The 13,738-nt window shown below is 52.2% G+C and overlaps 1 protein-coding gene across 2 annotated transcripts in view; it reads left to right on the top strand.

Moving 5' to 3' along the window:
* The window catches only part of OPHN1 (oligophrenin 1), a 57,182-nt gene that overhangs the window by 8,191 nt on the left and 35,253 nt on the right, over positions 1 to 13,738 (top strand). For both annotated transcript variants that reach the window (XM_066182131.1, XM_066182130.1), the window contains exons 2-4: positions 7,032 to 7,127; positions 11,087 to 11,148; positions 12,639 to 12,710. In XM_066182131.1, coding sequence (XP_066038228.1) covers positions 7,032 to 7,127; positions 11,087 to 11,148; positions 12,639 to 12,710 — 230 coding nt within the window. The remainder of the gene's footprint in view (positions 1 to 7,031; positions 7,128 to 11,086; positions 11,149 to 12,638; positions 12,711 to 13,738) is intronic.

Here is a 13,738-nt window from a genome sequence, read left to right as displayed (position 1 = left end):
ATCTCTCTGGTCTGAGGACCTGGGGGAAGCGCTGTGGGGGCTTGCACCTGGAACCCACCAAGATCCATTCTGCCCAGCAACTTTTCCCAGTACCAGAGGGACTGAGACAGAGCAACCGCCTAGACTGTGCTTCCACCCCTGGGCTGGGGTGCTGCCCTGCGTCTCTTTCCAAATTTTGCTGAAGCAACTCATCCAGCTTTGCAGGGCTGCAAGGTTGATTTGAAAGGCCAGCAAAATGCCAAAGGGGAAAAAAATATTCTCTGAGAAGTTCAGGCTTCCAAAGTTCAGTTTTATGCATGGCTCATCCTGAGGAGCACTAAGGGAAGTGCTGATGCCATTGGGAGTTTTGCTGCTGTGCGGAGAGCAGGGGTGTCCTGACTGAGCTGGACCAGGCAGGAGGTTGTGCTGCAGCACCCTGTACTGCTCTTGTGTTTCAGAAACAAAAATCATTTAAAAAATCATCCAACACACTGTCCTTTATAAAAGTATTAAACATACAGCCCAAGGTGCTACTCTCTAGGAAACCAGTTCAAGCCAGTGAGTGTCACTGGGCGAATTGTTGTTCCATGTCTTTGCTTTGAAATGTGACTCTGCTGCATGATTCTCTTCCTGACCAATGGATCTGTCACTGCGGGGATCTTGGGAAGAAGATACTGGATAACTTAATCCAAGGGAGGGTGAGAGTGCATCCTTCTCCCAGAAGCTATATCCCACATCACTCCCAGTTTTCTCCAAAACAGACTCATATACCCCAAACTTTGTTGTCCTTCCAGTCTTGCATGGTTGCTTTGTGTTTTGGTCAGGATTTCAGGCTGATATGTTGCCAAACTTCTAAGCTGTTGGTAAGGAGACCCATGATCTCCTTGCACTCCAGCCATCCAGGAAAGCCCCTCTGTGTGTTTAACTGCCTTGAGCTTCAAAGTGCAGCCTCATAACCTTTGCCAGCTCTTCTGGAGCATGGCAGGTTCAGCAGAGCCAGTTTCCTTCAGGCAATGAGGGAGATAAAGCAGGTGTGAGAATTATATGATGAGTGCGAACCATTTGCTGTCTGGGTCCTTGGGTATTTAATTTAAAAGTAAATAAGAAAATAAGCCTGTCAAGCACGTTTGGGTACTTCCCACAAGGCTGGCTGGGCAAGGAGAAGAATTAATGAGAATAAATGATTGAAGTTGAGGACAGGAAACAGAAACTGTGGGGGGAGAGTGGGAGGGGGATGTGTGAGTGGAGGTGATGGTCCAGAGGGCAGGTAACGAGGCTTACAGAGCAAAAGATCACTGGTTAGGGAGAGGTGAGGAGAAATGTTTTATTTACTGGGAGCACAGCTCTGCTTTTCTGCCTGGAGCCTGGGCTGGACTGTCTGTGAAAGGGAAGTGGCAGCTTATGAACAACTCAGACAATGAAGGGCTGATTAGGAGAGGTAAATGTGTGACAGAGTGTGAGACACCCAGTAAATTCCTTTGCAAGAGATTTGTAAAGCACAGCTAAATATAGCAGGTTATTTTTAGCAGTTCATGCTAGCCACTTACTCCTGGCAAGTGGAAAACCCGTGTCAGTGTGGGAAAAATGGCATTTGTCCAATGTGTCAGGATTTCTGAGTCCCCACAGAGCCTTCAGGGGCACTTGCGGACGGCTTGCCCTGGGTCAGTGCCAGGCACTGCCTGTCCTGGGCCGCCCTGTAATTCCCTAGTGGTGAGCATCTTTCCTCTGTGCAGCACCCAGAGGGCTGGATTCCTTGCAGGACCCTCTGTGGATTTGGGACTGTCCAGAAGGGTGACCAGAAGGTTATTTATTTGTCCTCATCCAAGAAAATCAACTTGTTTCTGTGTTTGAGCAGCTGTCGAGTATTTGGGAGTGTTCCATGAGTCAAGGCTTGTTACTCCTGATCCTGATGGCATATCTGGGCTCAGGGGGTGCAGTTCATGGCTTTCCAGGCTGAGTTATTTTTGTGGGACAGAGACTGGTGACTTCATGCAGGTAGTACACACTGTGTAAATCCAACAGCTCAGAGCAGAGTCTGGATCTGAGTCTCAGAGCTCATTTTGTGTGTTGGCTCCTAAAACTGCTGCAAAGACAGAGAAATCCCGGGAAGCAGTGGATTGGGTACTGTGTCCAAAACCTTGTCCCCAGGGTGGTGATGGTTATCAGCTCCATCTCCTTAGTGATGTAACTCCCTGGGGAATTCTTTGGCGGGAGTAGGTAACAATGGCCACATTATTTTCCCCTCAGGAATCACAGCCCTCTCTCTGCATTCTGGGAAAAGTGGCATTTCTCATGCTGTATGTTTGCTGTGCACAGCTCTCCACCAGGGAGGAGAAAATCATCCACAGGGACCATTATTAGGAAATGTAGGTGTGTCCTCAGCTGCTGTGTGTCAGGGCCTTGCAACGTTTCCCTGACAAAAATGGATTTCCAGGGTTGAGATCCCAACTGAAAAATTTCCGTGTCTTAAAATGCTCTTGTTTAAGGGCAGAGTGAACTTCTATTGTCTTTTGTTTGCTTATTTGAAAGGAAAGTGTGTGGCCAGCTGTGATAGTTCTGTTTTCAGGCTGGAGAAGAAGAAAGCAAAATGCAAAGATGGAGCCTCCTGCTTAGCTTTGCTCTGATTATTTGCACTGCCACGGTCAAACCCGGGCTGTGTTTTCCCTATTGATTCCTTATGGGTTTTATTCATGAATTGCTGAAGCTGTGACTGAGTTGCCCTGGCATTGCAATCTGTGCGTCGGGCAGATGCAGAACCTCAGGAATTGCTTTTTCCCCCATGGAAGTCTCTGCTGGCTGCTCTTCCCCAAGCTACCCATGCGTAGGTTCAGACAGGGAGACCAGTGAAAGTCACTTCCCACCTTCCAGTGTGGGCCAGGACATCCTGTCCCTTCTCATTAGCAGGACAGGGATGCTGCAGCCCCATCACTGCTTCAGCTGGATCAGATTAAACTCGGGACTGCCCTTCAGGAAGTGTCACTGGTCAATGATTGCAAAGATGATGAGGCTGGGCGGCGGCATTTTTATTTTGGTTTTCTCCTCCATTATTTGCAGTATGATGCCCTGGAAGCAGCGTGTGATGGGGATTAGCCAAAGGGCTGCTGAACCCATTGCTTGCTCTGCCCCTTGGCTTCTGAGGAAGGAGCAATTCCCACCTGGCTGTTTCCTAGGAAGAAGCAGGGTGGTGCTGTGTAAACCAGCTGCTGTACAGCCAATGAGGGTCATATAAACAGGGGCTATTCGGGTGTGGATAATGAGGGTGAGGGTGCTGGCAGCCTGGCCCTGGCTGATGTGATGTGTACCCTCCACACCTACTCTCCTGTGCAGTTGGAATGTTATGTTGGTTTTCAAATTGTTTATTTCTAAAATCAAGCTGTTCTTTACACCTGTATCACACCGATGTCCCGTTGTGTCCCTGTAGTGTTAAATGAGGCAGTCCAGGCAGGGCCCTCCTGTCCTGGCTCAGAGATCCTGCTGGTCCCCATTGCTGTCACCGCTTGGTTGTCACAGCCACTTCTATTTCCGTATGCTCAGGGGCATGGTTTCCTCTCTTGGGAACAGAGGACCATTGCAGCCACACAGACTGTGACCTCTGAGTTGCAATTAGTAAAGCTAATTAAGGATGTGCACCTGTGACACCTCAAGCACTGCAGATCCTCGAGCAGCACCTCCGTGCCCCATTCTCTGTCCGTGTGTGCTCACCCTGTTCCCCCATGGTTCTCGCCTGTGGTGATGGTTTCCTTCTGGTTTAAATTGTAAGGACTGGAGGAAAAAGCAGCAGCACAGCGTGGTTTGGGGCTCTGCTTGTGTTTGTCTTTTGTCAGGAACCTGTGGCTTTTGCAGTGGTAGCAGCACTCTTTTGTTTGTGGTTTTTGGTTACCTGTGGTTGCTGTCAAAGGTAGAACTGAGAATCGTAGGTCCTTACTGAGCAGGCTGTGAGGCACATCCTTCCAGAGCTGCTGGCTCTGGAGGTGTGTTTATCCACACATAAATACAGCTCCGAGTTCTCTGTGTGCCTCCTGAGACCGGCACGGCTGGCACTGGTGCTCCTGCAGCCCGGCTGGGGCCACTCTGTGCAGGGATGGAACTTCATTTTGTCTAGAAGAGTACATTATTGTAACCACAAATGGTGAAACTTGGCATTGCTTCCTGATGCTGGAAGGGAGATGAGTGCTTGAGGACTCCTGATCAAATTCATTTTGGTGTGTTTCCATGGAAACAGGCTGAGCAGGCAGGGTCCTTGGGGTAGTGCTGAGCCTTTGCGTGTGGTTTGCAGGGATATTCCAGCTTGGAGCGTGGCATTGTTCCTTGATCCTTGGGTCCTGGTGCTGGGGGAGCAGGACAGGCCCTGCAGCCACCTCTCCCTCCTGCCAGGCTCTGGGGGTGCAGAGCAGGAGTGTCTGGCAACTAAGTGTTTGTACTGGGTGGGGCAAACATTTCCAACGGTAAAAACAAGGGAGAGTATGGACTTATCTCTCCCGGCATGGGATGGAACCCCGTTTTTCCACAGCAAATCTCTTCCTGCTGGCTCCTTCCTGTGGTCAAGCCTCTTTCCTGTGGCCATGGCTTACCCCTTTCTCCCCAGCCCCCCTCCCCTGACCCATCACTGGTGTCACCACCCTGCCTTTCAGGTGCCACCAAGAGAAGGGGCAATGTCCCACCAAATGTCTCTGAGTGCTGACACCAATTCTCTGCTGCGGGGCCTGGTGCTGGGCCCAGTCAGTCAGCCCCGTGCTGTGTCCCAGTCACACCCCAGAGCTGTGGCAGTGCCGTGGCAGCAGCGATGCTGTCCCGTGCATGCACACAGGAGCTCTGTCAGGAGCCAGTGTTCAGCCAAGGCTTGCTACGTGTGGGAGTCGAGTTGTGTTGGTCTGGAGAAGCCTGGTTTCCATTAAGACTTCCTCCAGAGCCCGCCAGGCACGCATGGTACAGGCTCACGCCCCCTCTCCCTCTCTCCCTCCTTCTCCCCTGGCCTGACAGGGACACATGGCAGATGGAGACCTTTTGTCCCTGCCAGGTACCAGACCTGCGTGTGCTGCCAGGCTCCTGGCTCATGGGTACCGTGGTGCCTTGCCACCTGCCCCCAGCCAGCACCCATGGAGGGGACAGATGGACAGACAGAGAGACAGATGCTGGCTCGGGGTGCTGCTGCTTTCAGAGGGGCTCAAGGACGCACACTGGGCTGGAAGGGGAGTTTGGAGGGAGGAATTGAAAACCACCTTCGACCAGCGGCAGGGGAAGGGCTGGTTGGGGCCACAGCAGCGTCACGGTGACGGGGAATTGCATGGGGATGAACAAAGATTCCCCTGAGCGAGGAGGGCTGAATGAGCCTCCGGCCTGGCCTGAGCGAGCACTGGGGGACTGAGGGGGAATTATTTGCTGAGGTTTTCCATCAAGTCAGTGACATCGTTCTGTGTGAGAGTTCACCCATTTACGTGCTCCAGCCCCTGGCAGCTGGGGCTAAATAGCGACATTCAGGCCTGAATCTGCCCATTCAGGAGCAAAGGTTTGACCCATCGGAGGGAGCTGCTGAACGAGGCTTTTGAGGAAGAGGCAGGGACTGCACTCTGAGCATGCACCAGGGACCCAGCAGTCCCCCCACCCCTGCCTGCCCAGGGACCTTGGGGAAAGTCAGGAGCTCCTGACCTGGGGACGGGGAAAGCAGGCAGTCTGTGGACCTGCTGGTATCCCACACAGGCCACTTGATTTCTTTTCCGCAACATTCATTTCAATGTTGTCCAATTTTTCTCCCCCCTTCACAGTAGCATTTCAAGAACATCCCATGATTGCCACCACAGTAGTAAGTTTTATTTTCAAATAAAAAAAAAAAATAAAAACCATCCCTGTACACCAAGTTCCTATACACAGCAATCATGGTGCTGGTTTGGCAAAGCAGTGGTGGGAGCTGGTTGCCTGTTAACTTCTGTGCCATCACATCTCTTCCACATGTAATCTCATGAATTTCTGAAAGTGCCATCCCTGTGCACCACCACAAAGGAGTCCAGGCTGGGACTGTGCCTATAGTTGGAGTCCCAAATTAGGGAAAGTGGCAATGTCAATCAGAGTCTAACATTATTCCTTTGCTTTTCTTTTTGTCACCTAGCTCCTACTCTCTGAGGTCAAGCAAGTGCAGCCTCCTTCTGTTTGTATCTCAGGAATTGTTGTAGCTTTGTGCAGGATGATGTTGTCAGTCCAGTGAGTATGCTGTCCCCTCTGTTCCCCCTGGGTCAGGCTCTGTTGTGGTGTCACTGTCCCGTCCCAGGGCCCCTCTGCCAATGCCAGCAGACGCGTCCTGCAGCCACACAGGGTGCAAAGACACAAAACTTCCTTTGGGCCAGAAACTTCTCTGGAAGATCCAAAAATAATTTGGACTGAGCCACAGAAAACATCAGGCAATTTCTTCGCTTTCAGCTCGGACTGTTCCTCACCAGCGGGAGCAGCGGGTCCCAGGGCCATCTGTGGGTGCCCAGGCAGGCCCAGCTGAGCCCCCTGGCTCAGCTCTGTGCTCTGTGCTTGTCCTTCCCTCAGGGCCTGTCTGTGTCCATGACCCCACAGAGGGACAGTTATTTTTAGTCCTGCCTTTTTCCTCACATTTATTTTCTGACTCTACAGATTTTTCTCCCATATTATGAAACAATTCCTGTGAACAGTGGCCAGCCTGTCTGACAGCCCCTGTGCTCAAAGGAGCTGTGCTGGTGCACACAGAGCCCTGGAGTATCTCCTGAAGGTTTTCCTGCAGGGAAGTGTGTCAGTGTCCCTTCCTGTATGTGGCTGGACGCAAGGCCATCGATCAGTTGTTGTACTGTGTGGTGCATCCATTAGCGCTGCAGAAGCTTTCTCAGAAAGAGAAAAAAACCAAATGCAATGCTCTCTGCAGCCTCTGAGGGTTATTAATGCTGCAGCATTTTCTGCAGGGCTGAAATTCCCAATGCCTATGGATATTTATAACTGCCTTTCTATGGTCTTGTTCCTTTCAGTATAAATTCCTCAGATGTGCAGCCTCTATGGAACAATTGCAGAAACCCCCAACTGATTGCCCTGTCTTTTTCCAGGATATTCCTCAGCGGTGCAGAAGTTCTCCCAGACTCTGCAGTCCTTCCAGTTCGACTTCATCGGTGACACACTTACAGATGATGAGATCAATATTGGTGAGTTCTCTGCTTTTTGAAGCTGACTTCCAGTAACTGGAACAGTCAACCTCTCTAGGAATTAGCCCCCCTGATGGTTTTTAAGCAACCTCAGGAGCTGGGTTCCAGGCAGCTCTTCCAGAGCTTATTTTATGAAGTTGAACAGTCACGGGTCGAATTTCACATTCCCAATTCAGCGGATAATTTGCAGAGGTTTTCCATGGCTCCAGGCCTGCTCCGTGCTGCCAGGTGCTGGGGAGGAGGGGTGGTGCTGACCTCCCAGCCAGCCCCTCTTCCCGGTGCTGCCGTGGAGCCATACTCCCAGAGCTGCCTTCGCTGTGCTGGAAAGGTCTCACAGGGAACAAACTGCCCCACACTGCCCTGCAAAGGCACCAGCCTGCAAACTGCTGGGAAAAAGGGTTGCTGGATGTGTCTCAAATTGAAAACAATGGCCATCTGTGCCCTGAGCAGCCTTGCAGGGCTGTTCTCTGCACATCTGCTTGGGGATTAGTGATCCTGGAGCCGTGTTACATCCCTGCCCTCCCCCGGCACAGCTCTGGGAGTCACTCAGCATCCATGGGGGGCTGAACTGAAGGGCCTTAATGCCCCAAACCCTGCACATGAAGCTGCTCTTGGCTTAGCAGGGTGAGTGGACCCTGAGGGGGTGACAGGGGGCTGCAGGAGGGACAACAGGGGATCTTCAGCCCCCGAGGTTCTGACCGTGCCCCATCAGAAAAAATATTTGGGCCACCTGGCTGGGCTGAGGGGCTGGGGCTGCCCATAGGCTCACAGGGCATTCTCCAGCCATTCTCCATAGGAGCACAGGGCATTCATGGGGTGGGCCACAGGGTCTTTTCCAGGCTGCTCCCAAGGGCTGCACATAGGGGGAAAAAAAAGAAAATCAGCTTTTGTCAGGCAGTGTTTGAAGAGTGGCAGCAGAGTGACATTGCTGGTGTCAGGTCTCTCGCCCGCTGTCAGAAGGAGTAGGAAGCAGAGCCCGTTCCTTGGGCTGTTGTATTTAAAGTCACATGAAGTAGATTGCAGCCTCCCCCTCCAAGGCTTGTTTCCTTTATGGAATGTCTCTGGGTGAAACCCGCTGGAAATGAGTCAGCCTCCAAATCTAATGGCAGCAGAGGTGCTGAGCTTCCAAACACACGTGGGTCAGAGAGGGAAGAACTCTGCCATGTAAATGCCCCTCCTGGGAGCTGAGGGGTCTGAGGCAAACAGCCATGCAAGGAAAGGAGTGTCCCTCCTCTTGGCTGGAAGGGACAAAGCTCCAACGACCAAGCAAGGCTGCTGGGGATGAGAGAGGTTGAATAAAGGGATTGTGGGATGAGGGGGAGCAAGAAGAGATCACAGCTGATGTAAAACCCTCCGTGGTGAAAGGAGCATGTTTCCCTTCAGTTTTGCTGGGGAGTATTTGTTTTGCTTTTTCAAGAAGAGGTCCCCAGTTTCCCTGTGGAGAAGCCTGGGCTGTGTTCCTCCTCCCACCCAAGCCCTGGTGTGCCTGCAGGGCTTGAGGCTTCCTTATTCCTGACACAGCAGTGGGGCGTTGACATCTCCGTAGCAGCTTCCATCTCCTGCCAGGGTGCCCGGGATCTGCGTGGGAGTGCAGAGCTCATTTCATGTGCAGGATATGGGAGTGAAGCAGAACACTTACAGGCATTTCTTATGCTCTGCAAGAGAACGTGTTTGGGTTGTAAATAGAGCTAAAGTCATGCTGCTTTCTTGCTGTGTGGGCACAGAGCAGCCAGGCACTCGAGCGGGTGGCAGCGGGGACACTGCAGGTGGCAGTCAGGACACTGGGTTGATGTTGTCTGTTGTGAGCAGCACTTTTCCCTGGAGATATGAAAGGTCATGGATGCTCCTGTGTTACCCTGCAGCTGCTGCCCTCCCTGTGTTCCCTCCTGCAGCTCCTCCACTGTCACATCACAGGACCCAAATCAGCAACTCCTGCAGAGATGGAGGCAGTGAAATGGGATGTTGTGTTCTTCCCTCCCAGGCACAGAAACCTGGAATCCTCTGGCTGTAAGGACCTTACTGGAATGCTTCAGGCTGCCCAGGATAGTCTCTCTGGCATTTCCAGGTGTCTGTTCCCAGGTGTGGCTGGACAGGCGGTGGTGGCCTGCCCTGTTGCACACTGTCCTGCAAGGGCTGTCAAATTCTGACCCAGGCCAGCTACACAGATCCACCCCACTGCTCCCAGGCACTGCTGGGCTGGCAGCAGGATCTGAACCTCGTGTGTGTGGTGCAGGGTCAAACTCAGTGGGCTATTCTGTGACTGGAGCCAGGAAACACGTTCCTGGGCTCTTCCTGTAGAGCAAAAGGGAAAAAACAGCTAGGAAACACTTCAGGCACTGACATACTCCCTGTAAGTTTGGGGCTGGATTCTTTTTCTCCCCGTGATAACTCTTTTCCTGGCTCAGGCCCCTGGTGTCCATGTATTCCATCATCCTGGGGAGCCACAGTGACAGCCACATGTGGCCCTGGGTGTGAGCACCATGAGCTGTAGGGTCATTGCATTGCTGGGTGCTGGAGCCCTCACTGGAGGAGAGCTCAGAAGTTCCTGACTCACCAGGAAGGTCTGTTGTGCCAGTGCCAGCTGCGGGCCCATGTCACGAGGCTGCAGTTGTTCCCTTTTGTGTGTCTCGGCAGCTGCAGAATGAATCCTCACACTGGATTTTAGCAGGACAGGTACCTCTCCCAAGGTGGTGCTGTGGATGAGGGGAGAGGGCCCTCAGCTTGCACAGAGAGCACAGGAGCCCCCTCTCCCTGACCTCTGGGACAAGCTAATCCTGTGCCTGCCTTGCTGTGCCCCCTCGTGTGCTGCCCTGCCCAGCCCAGTATGCTGCAGGGAGGGAGGGTCTGAACTGCAGAGCTCTGGGGTATGATAGAGGCTCTCTGGGATGTTCCCATCAGGGCAGGAAGGAGCCTGGGACTCACCAGACCTGTCCCACGCTGTGCTGAGCAGGTTGGAACTGTGGGAAACCTTCCCAGCCAACTCCCAGGTAGTTCCCAGGTATACTGGGGTGATCAGGTTGTTTCCCCAGGCATCCAGCACACAATCACACTACCTGCATGGGCAGGTGTTTGCCCAGCCTTGCCTTGCAGCCCGGAGAGATGGGAGTTTGGCTTGGCACTGTCAATGCTCTGCTGCTGAGGTTTCCTACCCTGTGACAAATTCAACCCCTTCCCAAGTTCTCCTTTGATGGGCAGGGAGAGGGGCTGCATGTTCCCCCTTGGTGTGGAGTCAGCTACTCCCACCTAGTCTTTTATTTCCCCAGGCTAAATTATTCTTATTTCAGCTTGTTAAAGAAAAGATTTCATGCTATTTTTTTTGTAGTTGGACTCCAACTGCTTATCAATGAGATCTTTTTGTTTCTCTTCTAATGTTTTGGGGACTGGTGTCAGTGTCTGTGGCCATGTCTACACCTGCCTCCTTTCCTCCTGTACATGGACTTTGTGCTTCCTGGTGCTGAGTGTGATCTTTGTCATTCCAGGCCATTTTCATTTGATGCACTTGTCCCGGTCGGGGCAAGCACCTGCAGCTCTTCCTGGGGCAGAGGTGCCAGGCCCATTCTGGTGCTGCTGGCAGCTGTCCAGGCAGGCCAGGCAGCCCTGTCCTGGCCACAGCTCCCACTGTGGCAGGGCCTGTCTTGCTGTAGGCCCTGGGGGTGGCAGCTCCCTTTACCCCTGTTCAGCCTAAAAAAAGCTAATTAACATCCTCTTACCTTCCCAGGGCCTTCACTCCTTCATTGCCCTGGGCAGGAAACCCTCCTCTCCCTTGCATAAATAAATACCACTCAAGGCCAGCCTGCACCTGGCATTGCCTGACACAGTTTCTGCCAAAAAGGGCCAGCTCTTCTTGTTTTCTTTGACAGCCATGCAGGGGGTGCAGCCACACTGGGGTGTCCTGACGTGTATCCCACACTCCGGTGCCACATCCCAGCTCCACTGACCAGCCTCTTCTTTTCTTACAGCTGAATCCTTCAAGGAGTTTGCGGAGCTGCTGCAGGAAGTGGAGCTGGAGAGGTCCATGATGGTGAGGAGACGGGAACTGAGTTCTGTCATTCCTGACACGACTAAATGCCAAATCACAGCCACAGCACCATGTGCCTCGGTGTGAGGCTCCTCATCAGAGAGAAGCTGGGAGCACTGGGAATGTGCTTTTGTACTCATCTGGTCCATGGTCCCATGGCCGTGGGCCCTGAGCATGGGGAAGGCACAGCCTGCAGGTGTGGGGGGCTGTGGCTATGGCTCTCCCAGGCAGTACAGTAGGCACAGAGCCCCAGGCCCTGCAGCTCCAGGGGCTGCAGTGTGTGCAGACTGCTCACCAGCTGCTTCTGTGGTGAAACCAAGGGTTAAAGAACGAGAAGTGGTTTTGCTCAGTTTTTGCTGGCTGCAGGAAGGTAGGTGTCCCTGAGCCCATCTGTGCTGGTCCAGCTCCTGCAGTACAATGCGCTGCCATCAGCTTCCTGCTGCTATGTGCCCTCAGCCTCTCCAGGGCTCCTCCAGAGCCAGTGCTGGCTTCCCAGTTCACTCCTAATTCCAGGAAAAACATGAAAGTTAAGCTCGGTGGAGAGCTTACAGCTTGCCAGGAATGTGCTGCTTGGCTCTGCATTCCCCTGCCTCATGCAGCAGCAGGGGCTCCTGCCAGGTTGGGCCAGAGGGTCCATGGGCAGGCAAGGAACAGCAGGAAACCAGGAAAGCACTGAGATACTTCTTTATTATTAATTACATCCCAGGTATAGTGGCTCCTTCAGCAGTGGGGGGAGCAGTGGAAGGTATTGTTTCAGGGATTATAGGCACTGTCCAATTTTCAGAGGTGGGGTTTTTTGCCCTCAACTTGTAGGACCAGCTCTGTTATCCAGCAGCTCCCTCAGGAGGCTTCACACTCACTGTGTTCATCAGCTTTAAATTCCCTGAAGGGCTGTGGCTGTGTGGTGTCCTGTCCCCTTCTCTTCCCCTCTCCCTTCTCTGGAGCTTGGGACAGAACCTGTTAGGGAAGTGGGGATGGGAGGTGACAGCAGGTTGGTCCCAGTGCCAGGCTGGAGCTGGAGCCAGTGATACAAACTCGTGATGAGCTTTCATGTGGATTCATGGTAATCCAAGGTGTGCAGAGCACCATCCAGGAAAGCATCTCTCAGACGTGAGACAGGAGTGGAAGAGACTCAGGCAGGCTTTCCCTTTTCCCTGGCTGTTCCTGTGACAGATAACTTTCTGGCTGAATCTCAAGACAGGGGAAGTCCATCCTTTATTTGAGAGCAGCATTGTTAGATGGGGGTGGGGGACACCCCCTATCATCCACAGGATGCCCCCAAAGCCTCCTGGAGTGTGGTTGGGGTTTGCTGTGCGTTACCGATGGGAAAGAGCAGATTCAGATGGTTTAAGTGAATTCACCTACAGAGAGAGAAGTTTCCAGTCAAAAACATTAAAATCTCAGAGTTCTTGGCTTCTAGCCCTGTTCAGCCTCTGTTTAGGAGAAAATTGATCAGCACCCTGCAATTAAAATGCTTTTCCTTTGCACTGTAGGTGCAGAACGCGAGTGATTTGCTGATCAAACCTTTGGAAAACTTCCGGAAGGAGCAGATAGGGTTCACCAAGGTAAGGGTTGTTTGTTTGTTTGTTTTCAATGTAAACAGATTTGTTTACTGTGTTTGAATTCAGATTTTTCTCCTGTTGTTGTTAACAAGCAGTTGCTCTACTGCATTCTGACTTCAGGCGCTCAGAAACTCCCTGTTCAATGCTGGCTTTCAGCTGCCGGCATGAGGGTTCATGCTGTGACTTTTAGTCTGATTTTCCAATCATAAGAGGCTCCAAAATCTTTTCCTGAATTCTTTGGGTTCTCTCCTGGTCTGATTCCAGCACTGCCTCTGTCCTGAGCAAGGAGTGCTTGTTTCAGCCAGGAGATCCTCCTTGCTGCTTTCTCTCCTCTCTCCTTTGTTCAATCAGTGCTATTGAGAATAAAATACTTTCTGCGGAGAAGTGTGTGGTAGAGTGGGAGGGAAGGAGGGAAAGCAGGAGAGGCCAGCAGGCAGAACCTGATTATAGTCATAGGGCTTTTGTTATGAAATATTTACATAAAGCGTCTAATGAGTCTTTCAGATGGACAAAACTTTTAAAGAAACAAGCTATAAAAAGCAAATTCTGCACATGTGGAGCACAAAAGATCATTTTTCCCTTGTCTGCTATCAAGAAGACCAGGTTCCATGTTACTCAGCGGCAGCTTAAAATGGGTCTGGCTCTGACCCAGCTCCGAAATGGAGATGTTTTGGAGAACACTTGAGGCTTGGATTCAGCCCAGCCCATCTGGAGGCTTTGACGTTTAATAAATACAGGGTTTGAGAAGAGATACTTGATGGCCCTCCTGCCCTTTGCCATGCCCTGAGGGCTGGTGTGTGGAACCCTCTGAAGAGCTACAGCCACGAGCATGGCAGAGCTGCTGCCCACAGCCCCTTCTCTCATGTCCTTTGGGCTGTTTTCTTCCCAGAGAGCCCTTAAGGTGTGTAAGGGCCACTTTGCCCACAGTCCAGAGCATGCTGTGCCCTGAGAGCAGAGCTGCTTGCACCCACAGGCTCATGTCCTGCTCCAGTGGCTGTGCCTGGCAGGCAGGCAGGGGTCTCAGCAGGGTT

The sequence above is a fragment of the Chamaea fasciata genome, unplaced genomic scaffold (assembly GCF_029207755.1).
Source record: "Chamaea fasciata isolate MVZ Bird 193981 ecotype frontalis unplaced genomic scaffold, bChaFas1.0.hap1 SCAF_4, whole genome shotgun sequence".
Taxonomy (NCBI): domain Eukaryota; kingdom Metazoa; phylum Chordata; class Aves; order Passeriformes; family Sylviidae; genus Chamaea; species Chamaea fasciata.
The sequence above is the reverse complement of the archived record's forward strand: the minus strand, read 5'-3'. Positions and strand labels throughout refer to the sequence as shown.